The 16,274-nt window shown below is 39.2% G+C and overlaps 1 protein-coding gene across 1 annotated transcript; it reads left to right on the top strand.

Moving 5' to 3' along the window:
- Positions 1-9,883: 9,883 nt before the first annotated feature.
- CMTR2 (cap methyltransferase 2) lies at positions 9,884-15,828 on the top strand. The gene is made up of 2 exons (XM_061173243.1): positions 9,884-10,096; positions 13,443-15,828. The coding sequence occupies exon 2, from the start codon at positions 13,462-13,464 to the stop codon at positions 15,760-15,762; it is 2,301 nt and encodes a 766-aa protein (XP_061029226.1). The 5' UTR covers positions 9,884-10,096; positions 13,443-13,461; the 3' UTR covers positions 15,763-15,828.
- Positions 15,829-16,274: the final 446 nt, after the last annotated feature.

Below are 16,274 nucleotides of genomic sequence, written 5' to 3'. Positions count from 1 at the left end.
GCTTGGATTCCTCTAGGTCTCTTGAGAGCCATTGTCAACAAGGTCCTCTCCTCCCTTCTGATCCCAGCTTTGTGGCCGGTTTTCTCATAAGCCTTCCTCAACTCCTTGGTCTGGAGGTATGAAGGGATTGTCGACCTAACTCCAACAGGGACTATGGAAACACTGGAATCAGGATTCTGGGATTTGGGTTGAGGCAGAGAGGATGTTCAGTGAAGGAACCAGAGACATAGGAGTGTCTATTTACCATCTTCTACAGCAAGGTCCCCAAGCTATGGCCCATGGGCCAAATCTGGCCTACTGCCTGCTTTTGTAACAAAATTGTATTTCAATACAGCCATGTCTATGTTTGCTTTCCAGCTACAACATCAGGGTTAAATGGTTGTGACAGTGGCCTTATGGCCCACAAAGCTGAAAATATTTACTATCTGGCTTTTTTACAGAAAATGTTTGTCAACCTCTGTTCTAGAGGAAAGATGGGGATGTTTTGGAGGAAGGATAACCTTGAGAAAACCCCAACTTCTGAGTCTGTTTCCTTTTCTGCAAAATAAGGACACCATTCATTAAATCATTCTTTCATTTAACAAACATTTATTGATTGCTCACTGTGTGCCAGAAGCTGGGAGTGCAGAGATCAATAAGACCCAGGCTTGTTCTTTCAAAGCCCAACAGCAGAGATAGATGGGTAAACAAATAGTTGGAATACTGAGAGATAAATGCTCTGTGCATGCCATGGGGATGAAAGTGGGGGGTGGGTGTCTCACCTGGCCCAGGTGGACTTGGGAAGGCTTCACAGGAAAACAGAAGAGGAGGAACTCATCAGCATGTAGGGCTGCTGTGGATGAAGATGAAATCAGCCAGGGACTGTTGCAGGCTGAGTGAAGATCAAGGGGAATGAAGGAGGGGAAATTCTTGGAAGCATCAAGATAGAAGGGGTAGGTGAAGGTAGATGGAGAAAAAATGGTGAGAGAGGCAGAAGGAGAATCAGGAAAGTGTCAGGAGTATCAGTGGGACACACAGGGCCCCATTCTACCACTCTGCCCTTGACATACCTCCCTAGCTGATCATTGCCTGTCCAGTGGAGCCCAGATATAGTTTCACAATTGGCTCAACACAGCACTCTAGGCAGCCACCATCAATCAGGGTTTGCCACTGTGATGAAACCTATTGGTGATCTTAAGGTATACACACTCTTAAGGTATACACAATCTTAAGGTATATACAACCAATTTGTTAATTACAAAGCACCCCCAAATTGTAATGTGGTCTTACTATCAACTGTTAATAAAATAAAATGAAAGACAAACTCAATAATATGGTAGTATGTGTAATTCAACCCAGATATCAGAATTTGAAATCTCTTTTGATAACATAAACATGACACAAAACATAACCTATTTTTAATAGATTCATTATACTCTTTTCAAATTGAATCTGAGAAGCAGACTCATTCCTGAAAATCATTCATACATGTGATTTAGCTGAACAACTGGATTTCTACAGTGTGTGGGAGTTTGAATGGATTTAAGAATGAGGCAGATTGTCCTCTTTTTAATGTTTAAAATTTTTAGGGAATATTTCAGACATTCAAAGAAGTAATGAGAATAATATAACACCCATGTATCTACTACCTAGATTTTTAAAGTGCTAATATTTTGCCACTGCTTCAGTGCTTAATAAAAAGAATAAAAACATTACAGATACAGTCGAGGTCCCTTTTGTGCTTCTTTCCCATCCCTTCTATCTTCCCAGAGCTTATTACCACTCTCTGGAAGTTATAGTGTGCATCTTCCTCATCTGTGTTTTTATATTTTTACTATGTTTGTATCAATAAACATTAAACAGAATTGTTACGTGTGTTTTTAAACATTACACAAATGGTAAGGCAATGTAAAACTTCTGCCACTTGCCTTTATCATTCTACACTGTTTTTGAGATGCAGCCATGTTGATTCGTGTGCTCATTCATTTTACAGCTGGTCCTCTTTCTGTTCTTTGAAACCTGCCCAAATTGTTGAAGCCAGAAAGCAGATACATCTGACAGCTTCTCAGTGACAGATGTGAAATAATTTGGTCTCAATTGTCTTCTCAGTTTTCCCTTTCTCTTCCTTAGTCTCCCTCCCTCTTTTCCTCTCCTGCTCTATTAAGGATTTTGAATAAAAAAAGAAACAGCAAAAGAAGGAACACTCTGCAAGGAGGGCCTGAATTTTAGCACCCTATCTTCCAGAAAAGAATAGACATTTTTCAGGAGCAGCTAACATTTGTCAGATACTGGCTAAGTGCAAAAACCCTGTACTAAGCACTTTACATTCATTTGTTAATCCTCAGTGAGACCCTTGGAGATCTTTCTTGCCCAAGGTCACAGAGCTAGTAGATGAAGATTTTAATCTAGGCGCTCAGATGCTAGAGCTGATATGCTTAACCATTCAGAAAGAGAAGCCATATTGAGCCCAAGGAGGGACAGTGTTAGGTGAGCTATTAACAGAAAGAATCCCGAGGGCTAGTGCTTTTAACAACTTTTGGTATGGATTTCACTTCTGAATTAAGTATCATAATGAATGTTAATAATAAATAATAACATAGTACTTAAAAATTCACAGGGTTGAGTGTTACCTCAGTTCAATTTTCTCACCTGAACTTCAGCCACCCATTGATTTCAAACTTCCTCCAGGATATTTCTGTTTGGCTATTCCTCTACCATCCCTAACTCTCTAAGAACCAAACTTAGTTATTTCTTTTCTTCTTGACCATGTTCTATTGCTGCAGATTCTGGCACCTCAGTCTGGCTTCAGTGGTCCTCTATACTCTGGTTCTTCACTACCTGCTGTGTACTGAATTGTGTCCCCACAAAATTCATATGTTGAAGCCCTCCCCCTCAATGTGATGGTATTTGGAGGTGGGGCCTTTGGGAGGTAATTAGGTTTAGATGAGCTCATGAGAGGGGGGTCCCCATGGTGGGATTAGTGCCCTTATAAGAAGAGACCAGAGAGCTTGCTCACTCTCTCTCTGGCCTGTGAGCACACAGTGAGAAGGCAGCCTTCTGCAAGCCAGGAAGAGAGCCCTCACCAGGAACCAAATCTGCCCACACCTTGATCTTAGACTTCCCAGCCTCCAGTACCATGAGAAACAAATTTCCACTGGTTAAGATTCCCAGTCAATGGTATTTTGTTATAGCAGCCTGAACTAAGATACCACCTATATAGCATTTTAATCTTATTAACTTTCCGTCCCTTTTCTGCAATTATCCTTCCTCTTCCCTGTTTTTTCACCTATGTTATTTTCCCTCTCCCCAAACAATAGCATCCTTTTAAGGGAAAAATTAAAGTCTCTTTCCCCTATCTTTTCCCTACTAGTTCCCCCTTTCTTTAGACTCCTACAACACTTAACCTGTACTGAACAATATAGTACTTAGTTGTATAATGTTATTTATTTTTTAACATCTTGTGTCTGCAATGAATTGCTTAATGCTTCAAGGGTGGGCCATGTCTTGTATTCTATTCCGCATGTCAGTGTTTCCCAACCAATTTTTTTTTTAACCTCCTGAGACCATCTCACAGTAATATACATTCTCTCTTAAACCCTTACATTAAAAAAAAAAGTCATTTTGGTCATTTCTACAAAAATAAAGAATTAATTTTAAGTAAAAACATATTTTAGGTCAGCATATTATCAATGACTGTATTATAAATCTTGTTTTAAAGTTCATTTAAAATATAATCTTGAATGCTATTCATAACATATAAAAAACACATTTTGGGGCTTCCCTGGTGGTGCAGTGGTTGAGAATCTACCTGCCAATGCAGAGGACACGGGTTCGAGCCCTGGTCTGGGAAGATCCCACATGCCGCGGAGCAACTAGGCCCGTGAGCCACAATTACTGAGCCTGCGCGTCTGGAGCCTGTGCTCCCCAATAAGAGAGGCCGCGACAGTGTAAGGCCCGCGCACCGCGATGAAGAGTGGTCCCCACTTGCCGTAACTAGAGAAAGCCCTCGCACAGAAACGAAGACCTAACACAGCCATAAATAAAATAAAATAAATAAATAAATAATTTAAAAAAAAAACAAAATAAAAACACATTTTGACTTTTCTTCCTTTAGTAAGTGACTCACTCTGTTTAGTTAACTTTAACTATATGGGAAACAAAAACATAAAATGTTAAAAAATAAATTTTATGAAAAACATTTCATATTGAGTTTTAGTCCTGAATGTATTTTAAAATGCAGAATGAAGTTTAGCTATGTTTACAGCACCAAAGATAGACAAAAACTGCTTTAATGATCAGATATTTAAAATTCTTGCATTTATGCTTAAAAATTAGTTGATTTGCTTTAATAATTTTTGTTTAGTTTCCAAACAGTAAGAAAAAAAATAGACTATGAGCTGCTGTTTTCAAGCACTTTTCCACAAATACCACCATGTATAAGTTCTAACCAATGGCTGAATAGACAAATTGGTTATAATTTTTACTATATTTTCTCTTTTTAACATTGTATTTTGACAGTTTAAGGTGCTGCATGAGAATTTTGATCAGAATACAATTTAAAGATCTAGTGGAAGATCATCATGAGGGAAATTGGAAGACTTATTATCAGGTTTATAACCTTTATTGACTTCTGAAATTTCAGCGTCAGTGTTCCCTTGGTTTGCTGCCTTTAAACAACAAGTCCATTCCATGTGGAAGGAAGAGAGGAAGCGGAACACTATGTGACAAAGAATAGGAACAGTTTAAGATGGTGTAATGGTCAAAACCAAGCCTGAATGCTGTTCACTAAATCAGATAAGTGGGTCAAATGACTGAGCCATAAAGACATTCACCTGGTCTTCACCAAGTCGAAGCTGTTCACCTAAAGCTCACGTAGAGGCTCTCTTCACTGCATTAATGGGAAGTACTAGATACTCACTGTATGTATTTGTTTTTTAGTGGAAAGAGATGCCATTTTTGCCTTTCATGCTGTGAATCTCTGTTTATTTCCCCCAATATTTTATTATGAAAAATTTCAAAAGAGAAAAGCTGAAAGAATTACATAGTGAACAGCCACGTGTCCACCACCTAGATTCTACAGTCGTCAACATTTTGCTATACTCACTTTATCATTGATCCGTCCTTTTATCCATCCATCAACCCATCTTATGTGTAGCGCATTTCAAAGTAAGGGGCAGATATAGTATACTTCTCCCCTGAACATTTCAGCATGCAAATGGTTAACCTAGAGCTCAATATTTGTTTGTGGCTCTTTTTTTTTTTTTAAAGCAGAATTTATATTTAGTGAAATGCTAATCTGAATTGTACCATTTGATGAGTTTTGACAGATACATATACCTCTTAACCTAAATCCCGTATCAAGATATAGAACATTTCCATCACCCCAGAAAACTCCCTCTGGAGTTTTGGAACCACGATTTGTACATGGTCGCCTCACAGAATCTGAGGATGTGATTAGAGACTCAGCAAGTTGATTGGTGATAAATGATCACAGAAGCAGTTTAGTTTTTGTTTGCTTTGACAGAGAATTATAATCAGAGTAGAGGCCAGGGAGCCAGTTGTTTTAATTCTTGGATGCCACTTATGTTGTAGTCATGCCAGTTGAATATAAGGAACACTCAGGAACTGGAAAGAATAACTAATTGTAGCTAGCTTCCACTCAGGTACTGTGTATGATCATCAAAATATATTTTAAAAAGTTGAAACTAAATGCATTCATGTAACTGTGCATTTTAATACAAATTTGCAAATACATTAGTGCAGGGCCTGGTTATTTTCTTTCAACTTTTCAAAGTTTTAAATACTAATTTCATTCATTCATAACATTTCATCTTTTCCAAAAACTTTGCAACAATCTACCTTCCTGCTTTTAGGACAAAATGAATAAAACTCATTTTTTTTTTTAAATTAAATTACTGGTCTACTGTAAGCACTTCTGGCCATGAATGTGGACTATAAAGTTGTTTTTAAATTACTGGAGGCAATTTCTAGGAATTCTCTGCAGAACAGATTGGCCTTGAAGTCAGGCAGACCTAGGTCCGAACCTTGACTCCACTACTGACTGACTGCATGACCTTCAGCAAATTGCTTAATCACTTTGGTCCTTGATTCTCTGTTTATAAAATGGGGACAATACATATATTGACCTCATAGAGCTGTTGAGACGAGTAAATGAAAAACAGCAGTTTTCAGTGCTTAGCACATATTATGTAATCAAAAAATGTTAATGTTGTGATTATTTTAGTAAAGACAGGCTCACTATAAGCTTTGTTATTTGGAATATTCCTGATAATATTTATAAACTTTGGGGAACATAGTGATTGTGTTTAAGAGATTACATATCCTTTATCTAGTCTTTGGTCCCATGAAAGAACAATATCCACAGCTTTTAGTTTTTAATTACTATTTATTAAGAATCAGATGTAAAAAGCAACCAATTCCCACCAATAGCTAAAATAAAAAAGATTCACAACACCAAAATTTGGTGAGGATGTGAAGCAACCAGAATGCTCACATACTGTGGGTAGAGATGTAAAATGGTGTGAGCACTTTAGAAAACTGTTTGGGGGTTGCTTGAAGAGTTCCATGTACATCTCCCTTGGTGATTCTCAGAATGACAATAATGCTAAGGTTGAGAAACCCTGATCTACTTCATGACCCAGCCATGTGATGGCTAGGTATTTACCCAAGAGTAAAGAAAACATATGCTCACAAAAATATCTTGTACTGGAATGCTTACAGCAGGTTTATTCATAATAGCCCCAAACTGGAAACAGAATTCAGATGTCCATCAGTAGGAGAATAGATAATTAAACTGTGGTCTATCCATATAATGGCATACTACTTATCAATAAAAAGGAACAAACTACAGATACGGAAGACAACATGGATGAATACTGTCAGGGTTCAGAACACACTACCACCAAATATGGTGTCTTGGCATACTGAATATTTTAAGCTAAAGGAATTTAAGAAATGGTAGGTTTAGGAAAGACTCTCTGACCTTGCTCTGAAGCAGGTCATAAGAACCTTGTGTGAGAGATGCCCTCCCTATACCTGAAGGAAAGAAACATCCTTATCTCCAAAGATGGAAGGACTCCCAACAGGAATTTAAATGAACATACCTTGCTAAATTTCCCCCAGTTTGCCACCCTTATCTCATACTCATTTGTCACATTTTCCCACGACTTTCCACTTCTCATCAAACCTATATAAAAACACTCAGGTCCTAGTATAAAAACCTAATATAGGACTTCCCTGTTGGCGCAGTGGTTAAGAATCTGCCTGCCAATGCAGGGGACATGGGTTTGAGCCCTGGTCCGGGAAGATCCCACATGCCACGGAGCAACAAAGCCCGTGTGCCACAACTACTGAGCCTGCGCTCTAGAGCCCGCGAGGCACAACTACTGAGCCCGCATGCCACAACTACTTAAGTCTGCACACCTAGAGCCTGTGCTCTGCAACAAGAGAAGCCACTGCAATGAGAAGCCCATGCACCGCAACGAAGAGTAGCCCCCGCTCACCGCAACTAGAGAAAGCCCGAGCGCAGCAACGAAGACCCAGTGCAGCCAAAAATAAATAAATAAATTTATTAAAAAAAAAAAACAAACCCAAAAATCCTAGTATAAAAACAGTTTCTTCAGCTCTTCATTTCCTTGTGAAGGCTTCCATGTCACAAAAAACATTAATAAATTTATATGCCTTTCTTGTTACAGAGCCCCAGCCAAGAACCTAGAAGGGTGGAAGAGAAAGATTTTTTTTCTCCCCTACAATATAAAAAAAAATTACACTGAATGGAAAGGGGCTGGAAACTAAAAATTATAAACTGTAATGATAGAATTTATATGACATTCTAGAACAGACAAAACTAAACTATAGTGTTAGAAAGCAGATTAATGGTTGCTTCTTGGGGGTGGGAGATTGATTGGGAAGGGGCTCGAGGGAACTTTCTGGAATATTTAATAGGCCTTTGACAAAAGTGGTTGAGTAGTACACTTAAGATCTGAACATTTGACTGTATATATTATACCTCGAAAAAATTCAAAAAGGCAAACAACCTGTGAGTTTGGAAGATCTTGGAAGATCTTTTTCTTACAAACAGCTTTCCATTGGTCACCCCTCAAACTCTCCAACAATTATATTTTCAGTGTTTCATTTTAGCTAGTAGATGTGTAATTGTATTTCATTTTGGGTTTTGTTTACATTTCCCCCAAAACATGAGGTTAAGCATATTTTCATATGTTTATTGGCCTTTTGGATACTATCTTTTTGAAGTTTTTGTTCTGGTCTTTGCCCATTTTTCCACTGGGACATCTTTTCTCATTTATTTGTAGGAGTTATATACTCTGGATACAAGTCCTTTGTCACATATTCGTATGGTAAATACCTTCTCTCACTCTATAGGTTGCCTCTTCACTCTCAGTGCTGTCTTATGATGAATAAACATTCTTAATTTTAATGTAGTTCAATTTATATATTTTTTCTTTATGATTAGTGCTTTTTCTGTCCTGTTATAAACTTTTTGCCTATTTCAAGGTTACGAAGATGTCCTCTTATATTTTCTGCTAAACGAGTTATTGTTTGATCCTTAAAATGTAGATTGGCAATCCAAATGAAATCTATTTTTATTATGTGAGGTAAGAGTCCAAATAAAGTTTTTTTCTGTATAGATATCCAAATGTCCTAGCACCATTTTTTTGAAAAGACTTTTTTCTCCACTGATGCATATCCTGGAAGACTTGTAAAAAACATATATATAGACACACACATATATATACATATACATATATAGACATAAACACACATATACATATATGTGTGTATATATACATATATATGTGTGTATATATATATGACATAAATGTATCAAACTCTACACACAGTTCTATATTCTCCTATTTTCACACAATACTGTTGGCACAGATGGCCTATTAATGGCTGCATAGTATTTCATTATATGGATGTACCATAAAGAATTTAATTTCTTTACAGCAGACATTTAGAGAGTAACCAGGTTTTGTTATTGATGTCATTAAGGTGCTGTAATAAACATTTTGTCCAAAGTGAGTGCCAGTTGTTTGTTTTCTAAAGATAAATTGCTAGGAGTGGGAATAGCTGGGCTAAGGTGCAAGGCCATTTTAAAGTTTGCCTTCTGTAAGGTAGTACCAATTTTCACTCTCCCTCACAGTATGTAAACCTGTTTCTCCACATTCTCACTAAAAGTAGCCATTAGCGATCTTTTAAGATCTTTGCTAAGTTGAGTGAAAAGAAAACATTACTAATTTTTTTAAAAAAGTTAAACAGCTTTGTACTATATCCTTATTGGCTATTTTACTGTTTTTGGATGGCCTGTTCAAATCTCCCATTTTTCTTCTGAGGTTATCTTTTCTTATTGGTTTATAAATATATGTATGTTATGATAACAGAGTGTTATTTCGTAGTTTCCCTAGCTTGGCTTTTTAACCTCATGTTCTTCTGAGCACCAGTTTTAAGTCAAGCAATACTAGGAGTTCAATTCTACCCAACAGCAAGACAAAACCTCTGCCGTCCAGGGCCCAGGTGGGCGAGGCCAGCGTGTGCCGGACAGGTTGGCCCCGCCCCATCCGACGCCTCCACTCTCGAGGGGGCGGGGCCAGAGGACGCTCCGTCTGTGCGCGCAGTTGCCATAGCAGCCATGGGGCGGGAGGCTGGAGCTTCCCAGCTTCTGCACCCGCGGAGAAACGAAACCTAGGGAGCCGAGGTCTCGGCGATGCAAGAGTCGCCGGCGTGCGTAACGTTGACGTGTGACGGCAGCCGGGCCTTGAGGCGCATGCGCAGAGTGTGTGTCAGGGCTCTCGGGCTGCCGTCTGCCGACTTTCGGCGGCGGCGCGGCCTGGAGGAGTGGTTCTGCTCCGCGTATCCTACCCAACCAGAGTAAGGAGGGCGGGTCCCTGCCTCCTTCCCGGCCTCCCGGCGAGCCACCTCCCTTCCCTGTGTCGGGGGCACAGAAGGCCTGAAGGAGCGACGCTCCCGGAAATCATCCCCACGAGCGGAAGTGGAGAATTCTCTCCTCAAGTGAGGAGAGGGAGTGAAGCGCAGCCTCTCTAGACTCTGGGGGCTGAGGTGGGCGTGAGCGAAGGTAATCCAGGCCCTGGTTCCGAGCCCGGGACCTCCTTCGACTTTCCAGTGGGTTAGGCAGGGGCTGGAACTGAAGTTCCTCCGGGTGAGGAACCGGGCCGCTCGAATGGAGCTTGGGACTCACTTCCACCAGAGGAAACTAGGTCTTGGGTGCTCCTCGCTCAAAGTAAAGCGTTGGATACACACTGGGCATTATTTTCACCGTTGCGAGGAGGCGGAGGGGTTGGCGGAAACACTTTTAAAACTCTTTCGTTTAAGTGTTGGTTGGAGGAGTAACAGTTGTATATGAATCTTGCGGGTTTTGTGTTAGGCCGGCGAATTTTGCGGTTATTCCCTTCGTGGCTTTGAGCAGGGCGTCTACATGACTTCTTACTCGACTCTGCAAAACAAGAATGGTAATACTGACCCTCGCAGCAGAATTATGATGCCACAAAGCTCTTTGGAGTGCTTAATGAGAGGGACAGAGGAACACATACTGGAAACTTTTCCCTTATATCCTGTAAACCACAAGCATTTTTATTGTTATGCATTGCGGTGCTAGAGTGACGTTGAAGTGCATTAAGACATTGAGAACCTAATCGGAGGAGTGCCTTTTGTGCTAATCTGATATCCCTTCAATTATTCGGTAAATACTTACAGAGTGCTTACTGTGTACTGAGCACCGTTCTAACTTCTTGGGATGATAAGTGAGTAAAGAAAACAAAGATCCCTGCCATGTGGAGCTTAGGTTGTAGTTTTGGGAAGACAGTAAAGAGTAAACATAAATAAGTAAATTATGTGTTAGAAGGAAAAGAGTGCCATGGAAAAAAGAAAAAAAAAATAGAGCAAGGTTCTTACCTTTGCTTTACCATTGGTAATGCAAGATGCAATTTTAAATTAGGATGTCAGGGTAGGCTTCACAGAGAAAATGACACTTGAGTAAATTCTTGAAGGAGGTATGGGAAGTAACTCTGCAGATATCTGAGGGAAGAGCATTCCAGGCGGAGGGACTAACTCGTGCATAGACTTTCCCCTTGCAGTGTGTCTGAGGTCTTACCTGAACAGCAAGAGAGCCTGTGTGGCTGGAACACAATTAGTAAGAGGGGTAGTACTAGAAAATTAGGTTAGAGACGGAGTGGGGCTGGAGGACAGACATCTTCAAGGGCCTTGTAAGCTACTGTAAAGACTTTGGCCCTTACTTTGAGGTGGGGAGCCACTGCAGCCCAGTTTTGAGCAGAGCAGGGATACAATCTAACTGAGATCTTACAAAGTTACTGTGGTGGGTATGTTTCAGAATAGAATGTAGGAGGCAAGGGTAGAAGCAAAGAGACCAGTGAGAAAGCTATGGGAGTAATCCAGGAGAGAGTTGACAGTGTCTACAATCAGGAGGCTGATAGCTGGAGGTGGGTGAGAAGCAGTTGGGTTCTGGGAATTTGATAGTAGGAAACAGTGTTTGGATAATTTGTGGATTATTGACCTGAACATTATTCAATATAATATACAATTTATATATAAATATATAGTATATAATTTTGGTCTGTGTTCCACAGGTATAGTCGGGAAGAACAATGGAGTGTTTGAATCTCTTTAGTTGTTTTCCTGTGAAAATAATTACCTATTAGCTTAAGTAAGATTTCAGAGCTTACCTACAACCATTAATTAGTATGTGAAGTTAATGACTAAAATCAGACTTTTTCCAAAATAGAATATAGTTGAAATCTGAAAGTTGTAGTTTTCAGTTAGCAAAGTGTGAATTAGGACAGAATAACTTGTTGTAGTAAACTTTCGTTTACTTTTATTTAGGGTTTTAGTGAATGCCTCCTTTTTGCCATCTTTCAGAAGTTTGTCTAAATATAGCTTCTAACAGTTAAAAAAAAAATCTAAGGTAAGAAAAATATATTAATGGGTAACTGTGACTATTATCCACAATTTTTGTGCAATGTGTAAATATACGGTGGCAAACAGAAATGGCTAAGAAGATACTTGTTACTTTAAGAAGTTTACAGGCTAGTAGAGTAGACAGACTTGTAAATAATTTAAACAAAATGTAAAAGGATGAAAAAAGTGTGTTAAGAGAAGAGTACAAATGCTAATAGAATACAGTCTTCTGGCTGTTATTGTGTTTATTGTATTGCTCGCTCACCTTTATCTCCCATTTTAATCTTCAGACTGGTGTAGAATGTATTGAATAGGCTAAGTAAATGCAGTAGTCATGAACTGAAGCACCTGTTGATTAACATTGTGCCAACAAGTACCATGTAATACTCATTGCTCTATCTGCTGGAATTTAGAACTTATCCAACACTATGCCATTAAGCCTTGCTTCTTTCTCTTGTACCCCTATCCCTTTCCATTGGACAGATGTTTTTGGTTTCTTAGGCAGTGTTAGAACACAGAATGTAGGGTTACTATTTGTAATTTGTACATTCATTAAGGATATTTCTTCAGTTTAAAATTATTCTATCACAGTGTATTAAGTTTTTGTGACAAAAAAAATAATATTTTATAGTACAAGCATGGAGCTGTCTGACCAACCATATAAAGCAGGAATCTGTAGTTTAGAGACATGCCAGGGTGAACTATAGGTCAGTTTCAACAATGATCAGGAGGCTAACCTGTCAGGCACACCACAGTTGACAAGCAATATGGTGATGAGTGTTTGCTGGTAGCCTGTAAAGGCGATTTGGTACCACCAAAGTGTGTGATTTAGCAAGAGAGTGAGATCTGGACAGAGGACATATTTGGCAATCTTTGTAGGTGAGTAAGTGGGTGGTGACAGAGAGGTCTGGTAACAGGACCAGTGCTAGGTTCAGGTGCAGGAACCTCTCCTGGAAGGAAGTGAGATTTGGAGGGAGCTAAAAAAAGCTAAAAGTCACTTGTTAGAGTTTGATCAAAGGTCATGTTCAGGGATGAATCTTAGTCTAAGTAAGTGTTTGGGGCCCTGTGGGCAGTGTTTCAGTGATGGGTAGAGGAGAACTTTGGAGAGGAGCTAGGTGCATTACTTTGGTAATAAGAGCTGCCATTCACTGATGAATATTCTTTGGTATATGCTTTTTATATGCTAGCATGTTTAATCCTCATCTAAAAAAATGATACCTCAATTTTTTAAATAAGAAACTGAGATGTAAAGTTATTTGCCCACAGCCACTTACTAAGCTGTAAATGGCAGTGCTGGGATTTGAGCCCAGGTCTATCGGATAGCAAAGCCTTTATTCTTTATTGCAGATTGCCTCATCATGTAATGAATTCTGCTGACATTAGTCTTCCCATTTTTTGTGGGTTGTCATGATTGTGATCCAGTTTGCTGTGGATGAGATTTCACTCACTAATAAATTTGATTCATTTAATTGTGTGTTTTCTTTTTCTAGATTTTAATTTAATTTGAAAATGAGTAAGTGGAGAAAGCTACCACTGGGTTCAAGTCCTGAGACATTCAGCCCAGATGTTCTTGCTGATATTTTTGAACTCTTTGCCAAGAACTTTTCTTATGGCAAGCCACTTAATAATGAGTGGCAGTTACCAGATTCCAGTAAGATTTTCACCTGTGACCACACGGAATTCAGTGTGTTTCTTGATTTGAAGAACTCCCTAAATGAAGTGAAAAACCTACTGAGTGATAAGAAATTGGATGAGTGGCATGAGCACACGGCTTTCACTAATAAAGCTGGGAAAATAATTTCTCATGTGAGAAAATCTGTGAACGCTGAACTTTGTACTCAAGCATGGTGTAAGTTTCATGAAATTTTGTGTAGCTTTCCACTTATTCCACAGGAAGCTTTTCAGAATGGAAAACTGAATTCTCTACACCTTTGTGAAGCTCCTGGAGCTTTTATAGCTAGTCTCAATCACTACTTAAAATCCCATCGATTCCCCTGTGATTGGAGTTGGGTGGCTAATACTTTGAATCCATACCATGAAGCAAATGACAATCTTACGATGATTATGGATGACCGACTTATTGCAAATACCTTGCATTGCTGGTACTTTGGTCCAGATAACACCGGTGATATCATGACCCTGAAATATCTGACTGGACTTCAGAATTTCATAAGCAGCATGGCTACCGTTCACTTGATCACTGCAGATGGAAGTTTTGATTGCCAAGGAAACCCAGGTGAACAAGAAGCTTTAGTGTCTTCTTTGCATTACTGTGAAGCTGTCACTGCTCTGATGACTCTTGGAAATGGTGGCTCTTTTGTTCTGAAGATGTTTACTTTGTTTGAACATTGTTCCATAAACCTGATGTACCTGCTAAACTGTTCTTTTGACAAAGTCCATGTTTTCAAACCTGCTACCAGCAAGGCAGGAAACTCAGAAGTCTATGTGGTATGTCTCTACTATAAGGGAAGAGAGGCAATCTATCCTCTTTTATCTAAGATGGTGCTGAATTTTGGGCCTGAAATGACCAGGAAAGCTCTCTTTCCCCATCACATGATTCCCGAATCTTTTCTTAAAAGACATGAAGAATGTTGTGTGTTCTTTCATAAATACCAGCTAGAGACTATTTCTGAGAACATTCGTCTGTTTGAGTGCATGGGAAAAGGGGAACAAGCAAAGCTGAATAGTTTAAGGGACTATGCTGTTCAGTATTTCATGCAAAAGTTTCAATTGAAGCCTCTTTCCAGAAATAATTGGCTAGTGAAAAAATCTAATATTGGTTGTAGTACAAATACAAAATGGTTTGGGCAGAGGAACAGATATTTTAAAACCTACAATGAAAGGAAAATGCTGGAAACCCTTTCATGGAAAGATAAGGTGGCCAAAGGGTACTTTAATAGTTGGGCTGAAGAACATGCTGCATATCATCCTGGGCAAAGTTCTCTTTTAGAAGGGACAGCTTCCAATCTTGAGTGTCACTTATGGCAGATTTTACAGGGAAAGAAACTGCCAAGGGTAAACTGTTCTCCTTTCTGTGATGGTGAAATTTTAAAGGCTCTTAATGAAGCAATTGAAAAGTCATTGGGAGGAGCCTTGAATTTGGATTCCAAGTTCAGGCCAAAACAACAGTATTGTTGTTCTTGTCACATTTTTTCTGAAGAATTGGTATTTTCTGAGTTGTTTAGCCTTACAAAATGCCTTCAGGATGAGCAGGATGTAGAACCCAGCAACCAAGTAAAGTGCCTGCTTGTGGGTTTTCCAGCTCTCCAACATGTCAAAATACATATACCATTGGAAGTTCAACTCTTGGAATCAGCTGAACTCATGACTTTTAGCTGTTCATTGCTTCATGATGGAGACCCAACTTACCAGCAGTTATTTTTGGACTGCCTTCTACATTCATTGCAGCAGCTTCATACAGGAGATACTATGATTTTGCCTGTACTTTCTTGTTTTACAAGATTTATGGCTGGTTTGATCTTTGTACTCCATAGCTGTTTTAGATTCATCACGTTTTCTTGCCCCACATCTTCCGGGCCCCTGAAGACTTGTGCAGTCCTGCTTTGTGTTGGTTATCAAGACCTTCCAAACCCAGTTTTCCAGTATCTGCAGAATGTGAATGAATTGTTGAGTGCTTTGGTTAACTCTGATGCACCCCAGCAGGTTTTACAGTTTGTGCCAATGGAGGTGCTCCTTAAGGGCACACTACTTGATTTTTTGTGGGATTTGAATGCTACCATTGCTAAAAGGCATTTGCATTTGATTATTCAAGGAGAGAGAGAAGAAATCATCAGCAGCCTTCAGTTATGAAGTTGAACTTATCTTTTCTGAGATTTAACTTCACGGCTTCTTGCAGTTTCCGTTGGTATTGCATCCCTTTGCTATTAATTTAAAACCTTTTATTTTGAGGAAAGGCCAACTTTTGCATCATTTAAAGTTTCATTTTTTCTGGAAAACCATCACCTAGTTCTGACCTCTAGGGTATATACACTCACAGGCATAGAGTTTTCTATGTGGTAGAATATATGCAGTGATGATATTCAACCTCAAACATGAGAAGTGTGTATGAGCTTGGGGTGGACACACCCATGCTTGCATATGCAGTTTATGCAGTTGGTCTTATTTATCTGCTTAAGATTTGCACCTGTGTGCCTTCATTCAGATTAGATTTTTTTCCAACTAATTTTCTCTCAGTGGCTAATACTGTTAATGAATTGATAGAGGTCTTTGATGAAAGGAGGTGAGCCACTACTCTGCAACACTAATTTCCTTTAATACTGACCGTGTCAGTTATGGATATGTGGAATTCATCATGCCAGACA

This window comes from Eubalaena glacialis, chromosome 18 (assembly GCF_028564815.1).
Source record: "Eubalaena glacialis isolate mEubGla1 chromosome 18, mEubGla1.1.hap2.+ XY, whole genome shotgun sequence".
Lineage (NCBI taxonomy): Eukaryota > Metazoa > Chordata > Mammalia > Artiodactyla > Balaenidae > Eubalaena > Eubalaena glacialis.
Note: the sequence above shows the minus strand (reverse complement) of the source record. Positions and strands in the feature narration are given on the sequence as shown.

What these genes read in the sequence shown, in the direction of transcription:
- CMTR2 (XM_061173243.1), top strand. Translation starts at nt 13,462, where the DNA reads ATGAGTAAGTGGAGAAAGCTACCACTGGGTTCAAGTCCTGAGACATTC.